The sequence below is a fragment of the Myripristis murdjan genome, chromosome 18 (assembly GCF_902150065.1).
Source record: "Myripristis murdjan chromosome 18, fMyrMur1.1, whole genome shotgun sequence".
Classification (NCBI taxonomy): Eukaryota; Metazoa; Chordata; class Actinopteri; order Holocentriformes; family Holocentridae; genus Myripristis; species Myripristis murdjan.
Window position 1 is genome coordinate 12,475,352 of NC_043997.1, and position 20,475 is coordinate 12,495,826.

The following is a 20,475-nucleotide window of genomic DNA, read 5'->3' on the forward strand; positions in this document are numbered from 1 at the left end:
TAACGGCCTGCGTTTCTTCACGTACAAGCTGCACCTCAACACAACTGAGCACAAACGCCTGTCTGACTGGGAATTGCTCATTTGCCGTGTCAGCTTTTAAGATAGCAAAACCACAGTATTTGTACACCGTCACTATCTTGTTAACACATCTGATTTGTGTGTCAGCAAACATTCATCGTAGAGGCAACTGTCCCTGTCGGCCGGTGGTGGGAGCCCAACACAAAAAAGGTGAACAGAGCTTCTGCTGATGTTCTGGAAAGGTTTTGCAGTGTAATGCAGTGTAACTTTTGCATGAGGCTGGAGGAAGAGTCAGATGTTCGACATGAGCAGAGCTATTTCAGTCAGGAAACTCTCCAGGTACCGTCAGCTGATTGGTTCCCGACTGACAGGCTTTTCATAGTTATCCAATCATCATCGTCTCACTCCCTGAATTCACACATATGGTTTTATGTTTCAGGGAAATATGTATATGCATCAGCAATTTATGAAACTAAATGTGTCATTTAATAAATACAGTTCCTATACGAGAGTGAATATTATTAGGAATCAATGGCAATGTTGCATTTCTATGTTACAAATGTGTTCAGAATAAGTTTGCATTGTGCTAAAACAGCATGGTTCATCCCACATATGGCTCAACAGAATCATGCTTTTCACTTCTGGTAGGGCTGCAAATGTTAATATGAACACCTGTTTCTTTGCTAAAAAAAAACAAAAAGGGACTGCTGGATAGGTAACTAGGCAAAAAAAAAAAAAGCCAAAAACCAGCTGTTTGTTTAGGACAGGTTAGCTGGGCTGACACGTTCATGCAACAAGTCCAAGTGTTTTGGAGAAGAGACCAAGACGAGGCAGCTTCCTGTGTCACTGTAACCACAATTTAGAGGCGAATCTGTCATCCTCACTGGAATTGACCTGAACCCACAGCACAACAATCTTTTTTCATGAGCTCTTCTTCCTCTCGTGCAGCTGTTGTATATTTAGTCATTACTTGCACTCAGCTGGACTTCCATGACGGTGCCTGTCGTGCTTATGGGAGGTTTGCGATGCACCTGCAAAGCCTCTAAACACACAAAGCCGTACCTGTGTGCACATGAAGTTATACCTATGTGACTTCCTCTTCCATGTGCATACACGTGAACGCAACACGGCGTGTGTGTGATGCACACCGTGTTCATGCAGCCTTGGAAGCAAAGTCCCTGTGGAAGATGCAACGTGTGCAGGTGATCAGTGATGCGTGTGTATTTGTGTGTTATCACCTTGGAGGTGAGGTCCCGGTGGAAGATGCCCTTGCTGTGGAGGTACTGCAGTCCCCGGGCGATGTCCAGGGCCAGGCTGATCCTGACGTTCCACGACAAATACACATCGCTGTCCAACAGCTGCTCCAGGTTGCCACCATTGATATACTGCATAATCATGACAAACAGCAACAACAACAGGAGGGTAATTAGCAACGAATGAATCAGCGAATAATGAAATCATCCCAGATGTTTAGATGGCGGCGGGCACCAACATCTGCTGATGCTACTTGCATCATTTTGTGACATCAAGACCTAATTAGCTCTCTTTTATGTAACTAATTTTTCTTTATTTTGAAAAACAGGAGGTGGGAGACACATAAGGTTAATAAAAGCAGATATTAAAGATAAATGAGAAAGAAACAACAGCAAAAAATGGGGAAAAATATAATGATTAAATTACACAGATAAATAAGAGAAAAGCAAGAATCTGGTGGCAGCCACTCTGGAAAGACTGCACCGTATTGATGATGGGTTTAAATATATAACTGCATATACATATTTACTTTTACATGCAGATATACATACAGCTACATATACATTAAAGTTTCTCTCTGTTTAGTCTAAAATTGCTTCCAAAGCTGTTTTTGCCTGTTATTTAATTTTTCTGACTTTTTTTTTCTTCTTCTGTTTAATTTCAAAGTTCTATCAGGTTTATTAATCCTGTTCAAATGTTCACTTTTTCGTTTCTTGTCATGCACGTTGTTGCAACAACATTATCACTATTATGATTTACACTTCCTGTTGCTATGGTTTCCGGTAACAGATAATGTTACTGCGATAGCAAGTGTCAATTTATGCACCATAACCACTATCCACCGTCCAACAGTCAAGCCCTACAGACTGACTGATTTATTAACAATTCCTTATTTTAAAATAATAATAATAATAATAATAATAAAGCAATAAGCAGCCGAATATAAACAGACTGAAGCTGCAGGATTCCTGAGGTTACATTTTAACTTGGTTAGTTGTGTCTGGGAAACCAAATGACCTCTTATCCGATCAATACAACGAGATGATGTGTCACTCAAGCACAGCCAACGCAGCAGACATCAGCACCCTGAAGATCCCGCAAAAAAACCCTGGCTTCTATGCTATGGAGCTACTTGGTTACCATGGCAACATCGGCTCAGCCCATCACACACGAGACAGCAGGTGAGATGTCCTGAACTGCCTGACCTCGATCTGTCCAATAGATCTGAGTTTACTCCAGAGATTTCTCCCTGCCTCGCCGGTCTGGAGAGTCTGACTGTCATACTGTAGATTAGATAAGAGGTGCGCTCATGAGACGCAAGGTTTTTTTCTTTTTTTTAAAACCAAAAGTAGGGCTGCTGTCTTGATGAGCGACCTCTTCAACACTGGCAAAAAAAAAACAAAAAAAACAAAGTGGACTTGAAAGCAAAATGAGTTGCAGACAGGACTTTTCATTTTTTGGAAATGGGAACATCTGCAGAAGCAATGTTGTAACTTCAAATTACTCAATCGGCCATTATCATTATAAAACACAGAATCATATTGATAACAGGGTACATGTCAAGATGACTCATTAACAGCAGCCAATAATGAGCATATACCACCAGTCGTTCTGGAAGATTTGTTTGGAGAGTGTACGTTGGAGGAAATCTTCAGATCTTTGGTTTACAGGGCAAAAATGGACTAAAAATGTCAAGTGGGATTATGACTGGTGGGGCAACTACAAATAAGTTTAACCACTGTTTTCAAAACATTATGACAGACACCCATGTTAGCCCAAGATTAATGCTCAGGCTGCGTATTCATTTCATGCATTTCCATTCCAATTAGCAGAACGACCACATGTTGCACTGATGTGGATGCAACTTGCTGCATGAGCGCCAGTGATGATAAAATGATTTTCTGTATTCATGCAGAGTGATATGTTGCACGTCCTGTCTTCATCAGTGTTGCCATGTTACTGGTCCTTTTGCACCACGATTCAAAATTCCAGTTTATTTAATGCATTTTGTGAATAAAGTGACTCCGGCTCTTAAATGTCATTATGCCCCACTGCGCGGCAAACAAATTAGTGCCTTACCTCTGTGAGAGCGTGGAGCTGTCCCTCATGGACACACACTCCTATAAACCTGCAGGCAGAGCAGACAAACACTCCAGTTCATTAGCAAAGAGGAGAGCGAGGGAGAGGAGGGCAGCGCAAAGAGGAGGAGGCCGAGTTTCTAGACGGAGAAAGATATTTTATGCACAACTGATGGTTTTCCAGAAATAAAAACAAATCCGTTCCAGTAAAGGAAGTTTTCACAATAGGGAAAAAAATCATAACAGAGTATTTGTAACATAGACCATGCTGATTCAAGCATAATGGAAACTGTCCTTGTGAATTAAAGGAACCGAGGAGAAGAAAAGAAGAAGAAAACTGGAGACCAGGCTGCTCTGGTTTAAAGTAACAGCACTGATGCTAACAGACAGCTGGAATTGACTTGGAATTAAAGGCCAAAACTGAAATCCGTGTGTGTTTTCTGTCACACACACACACACTTACCTGAGTATGTTGGGGTGCGAGAGTCGGTTCATGAGCTGGACCTCCCTGAGCATGTTGGCTCTGTTACTCGCCATGGTGTTCATCTTCAGTGCCATCACCTGGCCGGACACTCGGTGCTGCACCTGGATGACACACACACACACACACACACACACACACACACACAGACAGTTTAGTGTGAATCCACTATTAAAGATTTCAGATCACAGAGAATCAAAAGAGCATTTCCGGATACAATAAGCATTGCATTAACTTTGTCCACTCTGCAGGAAAAACAGGAAAGTCGATTAAAATTTTTACCCAAAGCACCTCACAGTGACATGAATGCATGTGACAGCCGTCCCCCAAAGGGACTGATATATCAGCAGACTAACAGTATCAGTCAATAGTAGCTTTAAAAAGCAATATTGATACTGCTCTGATATTATTTTTACTGTCTATATTTGGCTGACATTTGGCTGGCATTTTTGTGACCTTTCTCTTAGGAGTGGCACTTAAAAACAACTTCTAAAAAGGCAATGGAATGTAACCAGCATGCTCTTTTGTTTAAAAATGACCTAATTCATCTCATTTTAAAAGGCATGTCTGAAGAGCATTTGCACCTGCAAGATACTGAGATTCTTCCAAAAATGCATATTGACGGATATGGATAGGAAAATGTTAGATATCGAATCAGCCAAAAAAATAAAAAAAGCATCTGTGCATCCCTAAATACTGTATGTAGGGCTGGGCAATAATTCAATATTAATATTTACTGCGATTATATAGTGATTTGGGGATGTTGTGACACATAATTCTGCTGCTGAAACCTGTAATAACAATAACATTTTTATTTTAAACTGACAAAATTAAGCATTATCTATTAGGAACAGGAATATTTGATTTACATCATCATCCTGTTCAAACATTAATGCACACATTTCCTAATATATAATCAACATTTTTAAAAATTCTTCTGTGTATTGCAATATTAATTGTAACCACGTGACCCCTACACAGTGTGCACAGGAGCAGCCTGTTGCATGCTAATGAGCACGTTAACTTCACTTTAAACAGACAAACTGCATCACGACCATCTAAAAGACGTGCAATAAAAATAAATAAAAAGTCTCAGAGCAAGAGAAACTGGCCTTAGAGGCAGACAAAAAAAAAAAAAGTCAAGTGACCTGCTTACAGTCTATGCCTCAACCTGCTGCTATGGCAATTGCTCCGTCTGGTATGGTCACCATGGCAACGCGCCATGCTCCGCTCAGCCTACATTTTAATGCATATTTGCTCGGGAAGCAGCTTGACTCCCGAAGACGCACGCATGCAGGCGGCCGGTGCGGGGAGCAGAGCCTGGAGAGTCTCTGTGAATCTGAGTGTGTGCCACTCTGCACTGACGCTTGTAGGCAAAGAGTGAGAGAGCTGTGTGTGTGTGTGTGTGTGTGTGTGTTTGTGTGTGTAGCAATCGTTGTTTGAGAGAGTGTGAAAGTGTGTGGAAATGTTTGGCGAGGTGAAAACGAATGTCTTTTACGCACAGTGTGACAAGCGGTGTGGCTTGGGTATGAATGATGTTTATTAATGGGATGAGTGTGAGAGAGAGCATGGAGAGAAACACACAACACACACACACACACACACACACAGAGGATGTCATGTTGGTCGCGAGAGTGCTGAGTCAGAAGCAGTGAAGTGAAGTGAGTGTGGCAGTGGCCTGGATCTCAGCAGGGCAAGGGATCAGATCAGGGTTGGTGATGGAAAATCCTCAAAGCCTATTAGACACCAGACTAGAACGTAGAGAGAGTAATGCTATTAATACACACACACACACACACACACACACACACACACAGGCGTCTGGCGTCTTTGCCATTAGATCAAGCCTGCCCTCTTCATCTTAAGAGCCCGTCAATGGAGAGTCGATCCCTCCACAGAGGCAGCTGCAGCCCCGAGCCTGTGCTGTGGCAGAGCACCGACGCTGGGACACTCATGCATGCATGGATACACACACACACACACACACACACACACACACACACACACACACAGGCACTCAAATGCACCACAAGCACACAATAGTCCACTTACGTCCCCCCTGGAGAGTGAGGCTGAATTATATGGTAAAAATAAACCCTATGCCGATTATTTTGCTGATTCCAGAGGGAATTTTTGCATCACAATTTCCATTTTCACTGGGAAAAAAATGGCAAAACGGTGTGATTTTTTTTTTTTTTTTTTTTTTTTTCCAGTGGTCTGTACCTAGTAAATATGTTGGAGAAGAATACTTGGTACCATAATACTTCTTCATTTTTTAAAAAGGCTTTTTGTTAGACTTTACACTAATTAAAAAAAATGCAATTTGGATATATTTCCACTTACATATGTTTACAATGATTCCTTAGCCCCATTGGAAAAAAAAGGAAGATCAAGCAGAATGTTGATCGCATTCAGACACACACACACACACACACACTCTGGGTGTACTGCAGTAATCTCCTACCTCTCTTTATATTTACAGTGAGTGCGGCAGGTAAGAGGTTTATGTTCTCCCATATGATTTATCACAGCTTCCTCCTACATCCACCGCATCGCCAGAGATTTATCTTGCAGTGCTACAAGTTATCTGACAGCAGCACCACGGGACTCTGCATACATACAGATCTACACACTCCCAAATAAACACCAGCATGTGAACACACCGCACACTTTCACAGCTTCATTTTCTCACATCTCCCTCCCTCTCCCTCCCTCCCTCTCTCACACCCACTTACTTGCAGAAACTCCTTACGTGCTTGTCCGCCACTCTGTCACTCTCTCTCAAACACACACACACACACACACACACACACACACACACACTCTGAGTCACCCGCCCAGCCCACAGTGCAGACGTGAGCCAACTGCTGATGTAGCAGGTCGCGGCGGCGGCTGCTGCTGGACTGTTTGTTGTGTCTCTCTCCGTTTTTAGGTTCGGGATCGGCTCTGAGTCACACAGGTGTTTGTGTGTGTCTGGTTTTCATGAGCTCGTTTTTCCAACACAGGTCATATTAAAATGTGAATACCCATAATTTATAACAGTATGTGGGCACAAACTTTACCACCACTAGGCTTTAGTGACGCCAAACTCATGTCATTTCCACCAGACGAGAGACATGGGGGACATTTCCTCCCAACTTCTGAAAATTCCTATTTTGCACAACAACAGAATAAACAATGTATGGTTACTGTGAGATTTGAATAAATAGCTGGTCTTTATTTTGTTAAATATAGAAATGATACTTACAGAAAGATAGAAATGCTATTTATAGAAAGTGTTGTCATTAAAAGAATACTCCAGCGCTTTGGGTATTTCAAATACACAAGATAAATTATCAATAAGACAGCTTCAGAGTTGGTTTAAGGTTTATTTTTTCACTTTGACGGAGCTAGGCTAAGACTCCCATAGACTTCAAGTCTTTATGCTAAGATACATGAAATGAGACCATAAATGCCACACATAACAACTGAACCACTGGACATACAGAGGTGAAAATGGTATCGAACATCTTGTCTCAGTCTGGATAAGTCGTAAAAGAAGGGGATTTTGCCCAAAAAGTTGGAATATTCCTTTAACAGCGTCTGCTAATACAACGACTGAGTTAGCGCAGTCATTTTGTCTTTACGTGAGGAGTGTAAATCATGTTTTGAAATTTTCATGATAGTTTACATTATGCAAACTACTTACTTGGCAATAGCTATTCAACTGAAATAATGGAATTAATACCTGGCTAGCTGGCATACAAATGTAGTGAAATAAATAAAAAGTGAGTGAAATATTGACATCGCATCGTATTTCAGCTAGCCAGTGGGTCTAAGTTACCCTGAGTCATTTGAGGTTGTGTCATTATGGCATTAAGGTTAAATGACTAAAAACGCGAGGAGGCGCCCAAGAAATCACAGGCACATTTTTGGGGAAAATCGTGTTTTTCTTATTCAAAGCGTTGCAGGTCAGTGTAAAGGTAACACATTTGGTCTTGTGCCGAGGTCATTTTCAGCTGGGAATATGTTTGGCTATTGATTAGTTTAGATGTAAGCAAATGAAGATTTTTTAAAGAATTTTTTTTTTTTACAACAGAAATAAAAACACGCCTACTCCGTCATGGGCATTCGTTTTCAATTGTTGTTTTCGGCTCCAACAACAATTGTAAATGTTGTTCTGGAAAAGCAGAAAACTTGCAGCGTGCTCAGATACACCTTGAATGCGTCCACCCACAAACTGGCTGCTTTCTGCTCTGTTTTATTTAGCATTCATGCTGCCTTGGAAACATCCACCTGGTTCACTTCACCCTGGAATTTCTGATTGCATTATCAACTTGAGAAAGTGACAGAGTAATTAAAAGCTCACAATAAGAAGAAAATGAATTTTCCTCCATTGGGAATACCAAAGATTTTTTTTTTCTAGGTGTGTATGTGTGTGTGTGTGTGTGTGTGTGTGTGTTTCATCGGTCAGTGGGAAAGCAAGCAAGCACTTGACTGGGGGTCTCCATGGACATGGCACTGGAATGCTGATGTTCACGCCAACGCGAAGGTTTCTCCACATTATGAAGCAATCACACACACACACACACACACACACACACACTGCAAACACACACACACACACACACACACACACACACACACACCTCCTGCCGCCGTCGAGCACAGCGTGGCGGAGGCAGAGCGCGGTGAAGGACAGACCTCTCTTCACGTGCACGAGCGCAGACACACCCTAAAAGCTCCCTCTCGCTCTCAGACACACTCTCTCTGTCTCGTAAAGTGCCGCTGTCAGCAGAGGAAAGGTCACAGGCATCTGGCTCGCTCTCTCCGCAGTGAACATGTGCGGCGGTGTCTGTCATTGGCCGGGGGGACGGACTGATGCAGAGAGCGAGCGAGCGAGCAAGAGAGAGAGAGAGAGGAAACTGGGTCTGCTCAGCACATATGAGCACACTGCATGTTGCTGCAGAGGTTGAAAGTGTGCAGCGTTAGTGAGAGTGACTGCATGACCGACTACACACACACACACACACACACACACACACACACACACACAGCAGAATGACATTGCCACTGGACAGTGGGTCGACTCCAGCAGATCTCCAAAAGGCCTCATTCATTTCCCCTTGTGGTTTTCATGGCTGCATCGACTCGGCAGCAGCAGCGACTAGTGCCGCCGCTTCGCCCAGCTGAACATACAGCTGATAAATCCAAAATCAATCTAAAAATAAAAAAGCACCGAGAAAATGACATGGTTTATCACCAGGAATGCATTAAGACCACTCGTGCGTATCACATCCAAACTGCTCCTCCTGGTCTTTAAATTCCTCTGAAAGAGACTCAAACTGTATCCGACGTTATCAGGTGAAGTTAAAACACAGATTATAGAGCAAAAACGTGGACAAAACATATTTTTAACTTTGCAGTGCTGGTCGTTTTAGCGTCAAGGTCAAAAGGCTTTTTGTCTCTCCTGTAATTTAGAGCCACTTTTAACACACTCCGCTTGGTGGAGTGGGCTTTCTAAATGGCTGAGGGATAAATTACATATTGTTCAAACTAAAAAGCCCAGGCACATGCTCGACCCGTCTCCTAGAACCCATACAGGAGTTAACCAGTTGTAAATAAAGAGGGGGAACTAAAACTCAACCACATATTTAACACACTGTGAGGGGAAATGTGTGTGTGTACGCCTCTTGCATGGTCACTTAACAGCGTCAAGTGTGCATTCCTGTGTGTTTCCTATGTTTTTAAGAAATGATCATATAGATTTATTACACAGGAATCAAGCTATGGATACTCACAGAAATTAAATGAAGTCCAGGCAAAGATGCCCTAAGAATGCAGGTAAGTTTCCATATTTGGAGAAATGAATTGAAGAACACAGCCTATTAAAATGTATGGCAAAGCAGCACTGAGGAACTTACTGAGCATACTGGAAATAAGTGGTTTAAATAATATATGTATATGTATGTATTAGGAACAGGAATATTTGACTTTGACGTCACACTGAACATCATTCAGTTCAATGAGGTGAACATTAATGCAGACATTTCCTACTATATATCAAAATAAAAAAAAATCCATATGTGTATCCTAATATTAATTTGAACCAACTCTACACAGCCTACATAGGAGCAGCCTGTTGCACACTGTTTAGCATGTTAACTTCATGTTTAAACCGATAAAATGCACATGTTTTCTACAGGTATAGATGCATTTGCATAAGCGAAGAAGAAATCCCAAGCAAAAATCAACATAAAAAAAAAAAAAATTGAAAAAAATTGAAAAAAATCCTGGATTCCCTGCCTCAACAGTATTAAGTCTCAAGTCGGCGTGACCTGAGGTGGGCCTAATGTTGGTTGGCAAGCATCACCTCCCCCCTGTTGAGGTGCTTTTGAGCCTGACACTGAAGCCCCCCGTCAGCTCCGACGCCGCCGCTCAACCTGCAGGCCGACCCTCCTGCAGCTCCAAAAATAAGACATTATAATGAGGGCTGTGCGATTATGGATCAAATCAAATATCACTTTATTATATCCTTGACCGAACATTTTGATATCAATATGGTGACGATACAGTCGGGATGACTAGTGGTGCCTTCATGAGATATTAACATGTGGGAAAACGGGGCCATCTCATCATATTATATCTAAAATCCAAGACCACAGTGCATCTAGTCTTATATCATGATGTCAATATATAAATACATCATCCAGCCCAAATTATAATCTAAGTATACAACAAAAGCCTTCATTTAAATTAGCCACTTTGGATACAAGACAATGGCGGCGTAATAAAAACATCAACTCAGCAGTCAAACAAAAACGGGACAGGACAGCAAGTTGAGTGAGTGGGTGGCAGTGTGTGTGTGTGTGTGTGTGTGTGTGTGAGAGTGAGTGTGTGTATGGGCGAGTGAGACCAGGCAACCAGCCAAGTCAGGTCCGTCAGAGAGCGAGCAGGGAGGTCCCTCTGTGCGGTCTCGCCGGGCTCGAAAACACAACCTGATCCCCGAGTCGAGAGCAGGTAGCTGACTGACACACAGCCACATCGTGTTGCACAACGTCAGCTGGAGCCGGGCACGCCCACCGCCTCACACACACACACACACAGACCCTAAACAGTTCACCCCGTCCTCTCTGCGTCACATACATGCAGAAACACGTGCTCCCGTTATTTGCAAACACCTATAGCCTGGCCCGCTGCCCGCTAATGAGAGGTTCTGCGCACAGACGGGAGAGAAAGAGTTTGAGAGAAAGGGAGGCCGCGCGGTGTCTTGCTGCGACACGTTAAAGCATGCAGGCCCAGGGAGGACATTTAAAAAACATTTTGCCTCTGCTGCAACAGCGGGAAGACACACAAACACACACACACACACACAGCCATTTGTTTACCTTCTTGCAGGGAGCGGCCTTCCTCAAGGCCTAGCTTAAGACTTGGATTACTCCCAACATGTGGACACACACATCGACAGATGTGACACACGATGTGACCAAACAGCAAACACACACAGACTGATAAGGACTCATGGGGACAATGGGATCCTGAAATCAGATTTTCCCTTAAATTTCCCCTCAATCAGCTTCAAAGTGCAAACGAAAGCATTAATTTCGCATTTTGCATAACAATGCCATGTACACGTTCTGTATCTGCTGCTTCAGTGAAGCTACATCACACTTATACTGAGTGAAATATTCAAACCCAAGTTGTTATTGTTGTTTATGGCTGTAGCATCATAATCCAAAAGAAAATATCCAGATGTCTTGTGCACAGGGGCGCCGTATATGGGGGAAAAGTTAGGACAATTCCAAGGGCCCTTGCCTGACAGGGGCCCCAAAAAATAGGTAAAAACTAATATAAAATTATTAAACCATCAACTAGTAAATACATTTTTTTTTTTTTTTTCATGGGGCCCAAAATTCCTGGCGGCGCCCCTGCTTGTGCATCATTTTACACACATTTCCCTGTAATTCTGCAGGGTGTATTTGGTATCTGTGGAAACTTTGGCATCTCCACTAGAACTGAAAAATAAAATTCTGTGTTTTTTGAACGAGGCTTTTGTAACGCACACACCGACGGGTCCGACGCGTCTGAAGAGGTTTTCAAGTGGAGGTGAAGTTGTGTAAGACACAGGTGAAGCGGGGGTGTGCAGAGCGTTTTAAAAAACAGTAATTGTGCAATTCTTCCATAAGAATTTTCGACAGCAGCGTTGCTCAATTTGGCTCAATGGAGAAAACTGGAGAATAAAAAATCGCCTGCAAGCACCTTTTTGTCGGTGCTGCTGTGCAGAAGATAAACAAAGGGAAATTCTTGCTAGCATGCAAAGACACACACACACACACACACACACCTCTGCTGAGTGGCAGCAGAGCAGGCCCTAACAGGAGCAAGGGAGGAGAGGAATAATAAGAGTAAAAGTGCTATGCTAAGACCCTGGTGTTCAAGTCTGCACTGGTTCTCCATACCAACAACACCATCCAATGACTGCACACACACACACACACACACACACACACTCCAAATCCAATCCCCTGAAACTGATCATAAGAACAAGGCAGACGGCTGATGATGGATAGTGTGTTTCTGTGTGTGTGAAGCTCCTCAGGGTTGATGTGTGTGTGTGTGTGTGTGTGTGTGTGTGTGTGTGCGTGTCTTCCCACTTTTTGTTGCTGTTTTATCTTCTCTGAGCTGCAGCGGTTCCAGCAGCCAGCCGCCGCTCGCCTTCGGAGGAGCAGATTTCATCTCGACACGTCCTGATGGGAGAGTCCCGGCATTCGGCGGTTAATCAATCAATATTTGTTCCTCACACACACACACACACACACACCTCTGGGCAAGCCGTTCAACTGGATACAGTTTCTGGGGAATTTCATGGGTGAACTTTACCCAAAACCGATAACACGTCCCAAAAGACTCTCTCCTCTTCAAAAAGACTGGGATAAGGAGTTGGGTTTATTGACGTTGACAGTAGAAGCAGCAGCAGTGTTTGGCAACCCACTTCTTTCACCATAACCACTGTCATGTGCAGCTGACACACACACACACTCACACACCTCCATACAGACGTATCAGACACACTTGCCGCGCACGCACCGCAACTTCCAATCATTTTGACATTATTTTTGGTCTTTGGAGACTCCTCTCTTCGCTGAAATCACTCCCCTGCACCTGATCGCATCTCATCGTGTGTGTGACACCACTCCCCCGAAATTTCACTGTCACCAGACTCAATGGGGCTAATCACAGCCTGTAGGATAATTACCAAGATGACTTAATGTTTGCCATGGGGTGACTCATGGAGCTGCGTTTGAGCCGTCAAGCTTTGCCTCCCACTTTTCGCAATAATCACCGAGGAAAACAACCACACGGAGCCCGACATTACGTCCGCTACTAAAGCCACTGAATAAAAGACACAAGCCAGTTTGATCTGCGAGACAAAACTCATCACACCTCCTCCAGCTCGGCTTCAAATCCTTGGGTTTAGCGCGGGCACACACTAGCGTTTGACAATATGGGTTTCTGAAGCCCGATATTTTTTTGGATTGAAGCTGCAAGGGATGATCCAATATCACTTTTTCAATACAAAGTACAAAATGTTTTACTGACTGAATCCAGTCCATTAGGTTTATTGACAGGGTAGGCTTGGATCATTAGGGTCAAGGGACAAAATAATCAATATAAAGTCTCTCTTTTGAGAAGTAAAGGCTGCTGTGTGCTAAAAAATCTAATTTTAGCCCAGCACCAGCTAACAAATGTTGATATAAGTGCCGATCCATCTTCTTAACAGCTGATATTTTGTGCCCTATTGACCGTTCTTGTACTTGAAGGTTACAATTATTCAGTGTTTTCCAATGAGCTTTAATTGTTTGCATGGTGGAAAAGCCAATGAAAAGGCATTCAAACCATTAAAAAGTTAAACTCTTTGTTATAAAAGCCACACGAAAGGAGGTTTTTAGGTGGGCTGGCAGCACCTTAAGGTCGGGTGAGGTTTTGCAGACGGCCACCGCTCTATCTAGTTAAAGAAATCATTTCCTCTCTTCCATCACGTTGGCACGAGGCTCATCAGACTGGCTGAGTTTTATTAAAGGTCAGTACTGGTCCAATATATCTGTCAAACCCTGGTGCGAGATTATACAGCAAATTAAGAACTTAAGCCTCCGCCAACGGCAGCCTGGGCTGATCTGCAAGCTTTCAGATGAGATTTCCCACCCCGTCGTGTTAATTATGCAGGAGGGCATAACGGAACCTGAATCTGTGAAGACACCTATCCTGACTTCACTCCCATGCTTCCTCGCTGCAGCATCATTTCAGAAATATAATGTGGCCAGTCATCAGCAGCACATTCATTGCATTGAGCGCTCCAAAACTTCTGGTCAAATTTGGATCGGATGGGAAAAGAACAGGGAGAGCCACAGCAGGAATCCTGCACATGAAGGCAAACACTGGGTAGTTCAAACACACATGTATGCGCGCTTGAACACACACACACACACACAAATGGCGGCAACTCATCTTTGAAGAATATTAAAGAAGATGAAAAGCAGCACCTGAAGGATTTGTCTTGACACGTGTGCTCCCTCCCTTTCTGCGTCTCTTTCTCGTCCTTTTTTTCAGATTGCACAATAGCACACCGGAGAGGTGAATGGCGGCCCGTCTGCCTGCCGCGAGGCTCCATTGATCTACACCGAGGACTGAAGCTCAGCAGCAGCAGACAAATGGCAGGACGCCAGGGCCTTTGTAGCAGAGCGGAGGACATCATACCAGGCTCCACATTTCAAAATGTGCTGTGTAAATACGGATGCATACACGTTATGTGTGTGTGTGTGCGCCTCTGGGTGTATGGGTGACAGCCAAAATTCAAAAATAACATTCTGAGGAGCACTGCAAAAACAGCCACGCTAACAGGTCGTTTAATTGAGTTTTTGAGTTTGCAAACAAGTGAAAAAATCTGCCAGTTGCATGAGATAATCCCACTTTCTTCCAGAATTTTCTTGAATCGTGTCAATTCTTGATACTAGTGGGCTGATCTTGTTCTGCCTTGTTGCAACATATTTATACTTGTTCTCAGAAAAAGGTGCAACTTGGAAAGAAGTGGGATTATCTCATACCACTGACAGATTTTTTTCACTTGTTTGAAGAAAAACAGGATTGTGAGACTGAATATGAGATTAAAAGGACTTATTATGATGGTGATTTTCTGCAGTGAGGCTGTTCATCCTGGATTATTTCATACAAATGATTTCATATCACTATCTCAAAAGAAGAAGAAACACGCAGGAACACATTTGTCCATTTGATGAACAATTTCATCTTACCGCACTCCCAGTAAACTTTTAAAAAGTGAGTGATAGCCATGGCAACAACTTTGCATTTATATGGCGTTATCAAAGGGCAAGCCAATCAAAACTCAAGTGGCATCTCGACAAGCCAGCAGTAAACAGGGCTGCATTTGCATGCTCATTGGCCATTCAAAGGGCAAAGCTGAAGGAGTGGCTTCACCGGGTTGAGTGGCCGAGGAGGGTTTTATTTTATGTGGGAGAGGACGAACGAAGCCCTGCGAGTGAAGTCACATCGCAATTTCTCAGTAAAGCGAGCGCCAAAGTGGCCATTCCTGGCGTATTTTCAAGACTGGAGTGCTCTGAGAACAAACTTATCGGCGCAGCAGGTTGCACCCCTCTTGTCTCGGTTTGCAGTCGTGTAAAGACAGTCTTACCTTTTTTTTCATGTTTTAACTTCCCGTGAAGGACTAGGGGATCAGACAGTTCCACCACCTGTGGTTTTTATGAAATGCTAGAAAAACCACTCAAGCTATGCATGGGGGTCAAGCTGAAAACAAGTCTGAGATGTTCAGTTAGGTTTTCGCCCAACAAGGTCCCTAAACCCCGTTCCATAAGTCTATCCACAAACCTCAAAACAAACACCAGCGTCCTGACACACAACTGGGGCAGAAAATAGTGCCGTGGGTCTTGGCAGCACTTCCATTCAAACTATAAGAGACCCACGGACACTTCCATCCTCCCCCCACCACTCACTTTAGTGATTATTAGCTTTTCCCAGGTCAGCAGAAAGGGCATTACTGTACATATCTTGTGTTTATGTTACAGGTGCCATTATTGTGAGCCAGGATTATGACATCCCAATTCTCCACACACAGGTCTTCTAGCATGATCGATGACTATTGACCAACGGAGGCAACAAAATGTCATTTTGACTATTTATTTATCTATCTACCCGTATATTTGTTTTGTATTCTTATATCAAAATGGCTTTTAACTCACGTGTATTATTTAGGTATTATTTTAACTGTGCTTACTTATGTCTACTATCCACGTAGTTTTTCTGGCTGCAACTTCAGTGGTTTAGCCCACGCTCTGTGAAGCACATGGTGATTCCACCTGGAATGAAATGTGCTACATAATTCAGGTTTTGCCTGCTTGCTTGCTGAAGAATTAAATATAACTTACTTTTTAAAAGCCCATTACTCAGGTGTGCTGCTGCAACATCTAACACATTAAACAAATACACGCAAAGCTGGCAATTGAATCTGAAATCATGTTCAAATTATGTTTATCAAGGCCTCGAATTTCCTTAAAAGGAGTCTCAAGCTGAAACATGACTGTTTCTGCATTAGTTTATATGAGTCAAAGATGATTGTGGGATAGCTGGCCCAGGTGTGAGAGGTGAAGAGTGACCCCGACCTCTGTGACGCCCTGCAGGGGGAGAGGTTTGAGTCCCTAAAGACTCAGCGTGTCCATACCTGCCTACAAGTCCTTTAACTAAACACTAAACCCCTCACAGGCCTCTAGTCTTGTCTGTATGTGCACAGACACCTCTACCGGATGTCCAACCCAGAGAGGAAATGAATTTACTAATTCATGCATAATACAGCATAATACATTAACTATAATACTGCCAACAGTCTGAATGAAAGGATGGAGTGCTTGAGCTATTTACATGATATGATTATTATTTTACCTCCCCTAATGATCTGATTTCCATGTGGTATGTGGTTATAGCAAGCAGACCACAGTCTTTGTCAGATAGGTGCCCCTGACTGAGCATGAGCACAGTCACCAAATAATGTGGAAAAAGAAATTCATCTGAAAAATGATGTATGCTGACTGGTCTGTTTTACTCACTATGTGAGTAACTCTGGAGCAATACATATGACTATAAATGTGCTTACTTGGACTAAGAGCATAATACACCACTAACATGACCACAGTTTGGTTTTGGCATGGGGCCCAACACACAGTGATGAGTGCATTGCTATTGCATTTTTGTGTGCATGAACTGTAGGGCTGGGTGATATGGAGAATATCAAATATACCAATATTTTGACCGAGGAGCCAGATATCAATACTGTGATGTTGCTGTGGGGATGAATATTGGTGCTTTCATAACATGTATGCACACTAGAGTTTTTAGATAAACAGTCATTAGTGACGTGGATGTGATGACCAAGCAGGTGGAGGCAAACAACAGAACAGCTGGAACAGTGTCATAAGTTCAGCAGCCTTTAAAACCAGAAAAAGACAACAATTATGTCATATTACTATATCACAATATCCAAAATCCCAAACAATATCTCATTCCAGATCACAATACTGATATAATATCAATGTATCACCGAGCAGAGCTAATGCAAACTCGGTCAGTGGCTCTCAAACTGCGGCCACGCACCTTGCCAAAGTGCAGCTTCAGCCTGATAATGTTACGAGAAGCCTACTTATTTTACATTTCACAACTCCTGAGCTCACACTCTTTTGTATGGATCTGAATGGCGCTCAATCTGATGCATGTTGACAGTATCCGTCAATGAAACCTCTCAAGCTGGCAAATTTCATCTCTTTCAGCTTTCTCAGCCCTTTTTTTCCCTTTTTTTTTTAAACAGCTCCTGATCTTGGAAATGATGAAAATCAAAATCATTTCTCCCGTGTTCCAGGCTCGTGTTAGAGCGCTGACATCAAAACAAAACTTCATTCGAATCAAAAGCAATTTCCGCTCTCAAAAGGTGATGCAATTTGCCCCTTGGCCACCTGCTCTTTGCATTTTATTATCTCTTACAACATCAAACCGGGCTTTATGTGGCAATTGGGAGCTGGCATTAATTAGTTGTTCCTTGGAATTAGGCCTCTTCTCAAAGAATATGGCGGCCTTACAAAGGATAAAGGCTACTGGTCCAACAGATGGTGTAGGTTTACCTGTACATGTGCCGGATCTACCTGTCCTGACCGTATCACTTACACACCAAAACACCGTGTTCACCTTCCACAACATGTGGGTCACTGGCAACCACATGTGGAGAGGAGAGGACTATTAGCTGGGTCAGTGAAGTGTACATTTCCAAAATGACGCCCTCCTTATCGTCCATCTTCTGCCTTATGTGCCTTTTCTGGGTGTTTGGTTGAGTCAGTCGGTTGCCATAGACACCTCCCCTTTCTTAAATCAGCAGTGGTTGAAGTGAAGCATGGGCTGGGAGGGCCATTAGTAGGTTGAGTAAAGTGAGTTCAGAGGAAGTAAACAACTCTGCTGTGAGCTGCCTCGGGGCAAATGCTCAATAATTTTAGTTCACTTTACATTTTTCTGCTTCTGCGGTGTTGGAATGACTCAAACAAGGAACACTAATGGCTTTAGATTATTCAGTGTAATCTCCTAAACTTAAGACTATATTCACTTTAACGCACACATAACATTACCACCACCCCAAAACACACGTCCCTCACCTTGAACACCTCTGAGAAGAACCCTGCACCAATCTTCTCGCAGATGAAGTCATCTATGCGGGCCAGGCTGGACACGGCGCTGCGCAGAGCCCGGTAGGAGGACGGTCTGATCCGGTTGGGTCCGTGGATGCTGTGGATGGGCGGCTCTGCTCCCTCCTGCTCCGGCTCGACCCTCTCCATCTCCATCTCCATCTCCATCTCGGACAACCCGGGTGGAGGGGGAGGAGGAGGAGAAGGAGGCGGGGGAGGACGTGGGACTTGTGCGTAGTTTAAAATCCAGCCCGACTACTGTTTACATTTCCCATGTCCGCTACATGGCCTCAGCGCAGCTCGGGCTTTTCAGGGAGACACAATTGCAAGGAGTCGGCGATGAAAAGCGAATTTCAGAGCTGTGGTTATTTTTTAAAAAAGGCCTCTAAAACACCGACACGCTGTCAGGTCCGGATATGCTTGTGTTTTATTTCTAAGAAACTACGCAGCTACGCCGGCGCATCCTGCAGAGTCGGGTGCGCAGTTGTGTCTCACTCGCTCCTGTCACGGAGAGGAAGAGGAGGCTGTTTCCTCTGCCTCGGCTCGAACTGCGCAGGCTGCTGCTGCTACTGCTGGCTTGGCAGCGGCGTTTCTTCTCGGTTGCCTCCGCTCCGCTCCTTCCTCCTGCAGTAGGGGGAAAAAGGCCGGGGCTCCCCTCCTGGTTCTCCACCAATTGGATCCTGGGTTTCCAGTGTGCACAGAGCTGCCTCTCTGGTGCAGCAGCCTATTGCAACTGGAGTGGGAGGGAGGAGGGAGGGAAGGGGAGAGTGAACAGCAGGGGCGTCAATTCATTAAATAATAAAAAGGTAAAGTCTGTACGTCATTTGCCCCCAAAACTTCCAGCTTATCTAGTTGGTGCAACTGCAGATAATTATTATTATTGGGTCAGTTGCAAAAACTATCTTACACGCACAGCTTAAAGGGAGCACTCTGGTCTTGAATGCTCCCCCAATGCGATTTTGGACGCCAAATCAATTTCTAACAGTTTGGCTTGCTTGGTGTTTGCGCTCCATTATAATGATTAAAAGAAAGATCAGAGTCGGAGTCGCTTGCGGTGTGACGAGCGCAACTACTGACAACAAAAATGTCATTACGCAAAATAATAAAGCCGAGCACGGAGTTTACTCTGGCACACAGCGCTGTTTGTCTGGTTATCTGCTCCCCCGTGATAGCAGCCGTGGAGGCAGCGAGATATCACCGCTCATTGTGTTTTTTTTTTTTGCCTGCACTTTGCACACACGGCCGCTCTCTGACACTGATCCAATCACACGCACAGTAATCAACTGCGATCTCATGATCGCTTGCATGGGTCAATGGGAAGCAGGGCTCCCGCCTCGTACACGCGCAAACAAGCAAACAGCGCGCCCCAGTCTGCAGGACACGTTTGATGCTCCGTAGGAAGCGTGTGCCGTGACACATCTCACCACAGGCTTGACTGCGGGCTATAAATTATAAATGTAAAACTGAGCTGAGTTTATGGGCTCGTCTGTCACTTAAGTCCCTCCGGACATACAAACGCACATGCAGCCTAAATATCATTAGAGTCTTGACGGTGTAATTCAGAGAAAACGCTGACGCACAACGCAACTGCGCCGTGGACGAGTGCAGGGACGCATGCCTGCACGGCTGGGACTTACCTGGCCTCCGCTGGAAAACCAAATCCTCCTCGTGCGGTGGCCTGTGAGCCCCAAGCCAAGATCAGGTCTGGTGTCCGGTTGCCGAGGCCTTTATTTTACTAATTAATCATCTTAGCTCGCCACCTCCCGCCTTCAGACTGCCTCAGAGGTTTCGTTTTACCTCCCCGACGCTTCTCTGCGCCCTTCTGCCTCTCGCTGCCTGTCGGGTTTGGTTGCATGAAGGAAGCAGAGCAGTGACTTTTGCTGTGCTTTACTGGAGGCGGCGAGTCTGGGCGGGT

General features: G+C 44.0%; 1 protein-coding gene across 3 annotated transcripts in view; it reads right to left on the reverse strand.

The window, feature by feature from the left end:
• The window catches only part of tesk1b (testis associated actin remodelling kinase 1b), a 32,220-nt gene extending 11,745 nt beyond the window's left edge, over positions 1–20,475 (reverse strand). For 2 of the 3 annotated variants that reach the window (XM_030075629.1, XM_030075628.1), the window contains exons 1-5: positions 20,198–20,475; positions 18,531–19,293; positions 3,814–3,935; positions 3,352–3,400; positions 1,257–1,403 (exon numbers count right to left, since the gene is read on the reverse strand). In XM_030075629.1, the coding sequence (XP_029931489.1) occupies positions 1,257–1,403; positions 3,352–3,400; positions 3,814–3,935; positions 18,531–18,728 (516 nt within the window). In that variant the 5' untranslated portion in view covers positions 18,729–19,293; positions 20,198–20,475. The remainder of the gene's footprint in view (positions 1–1,256; positions 1,404–3,351; positions 3,401–3,813; positions 3,936–18,530; positions 19,294–20,197) is intronic. The other variant, XM_030075627.1, reaches the window with a different exon arrangement.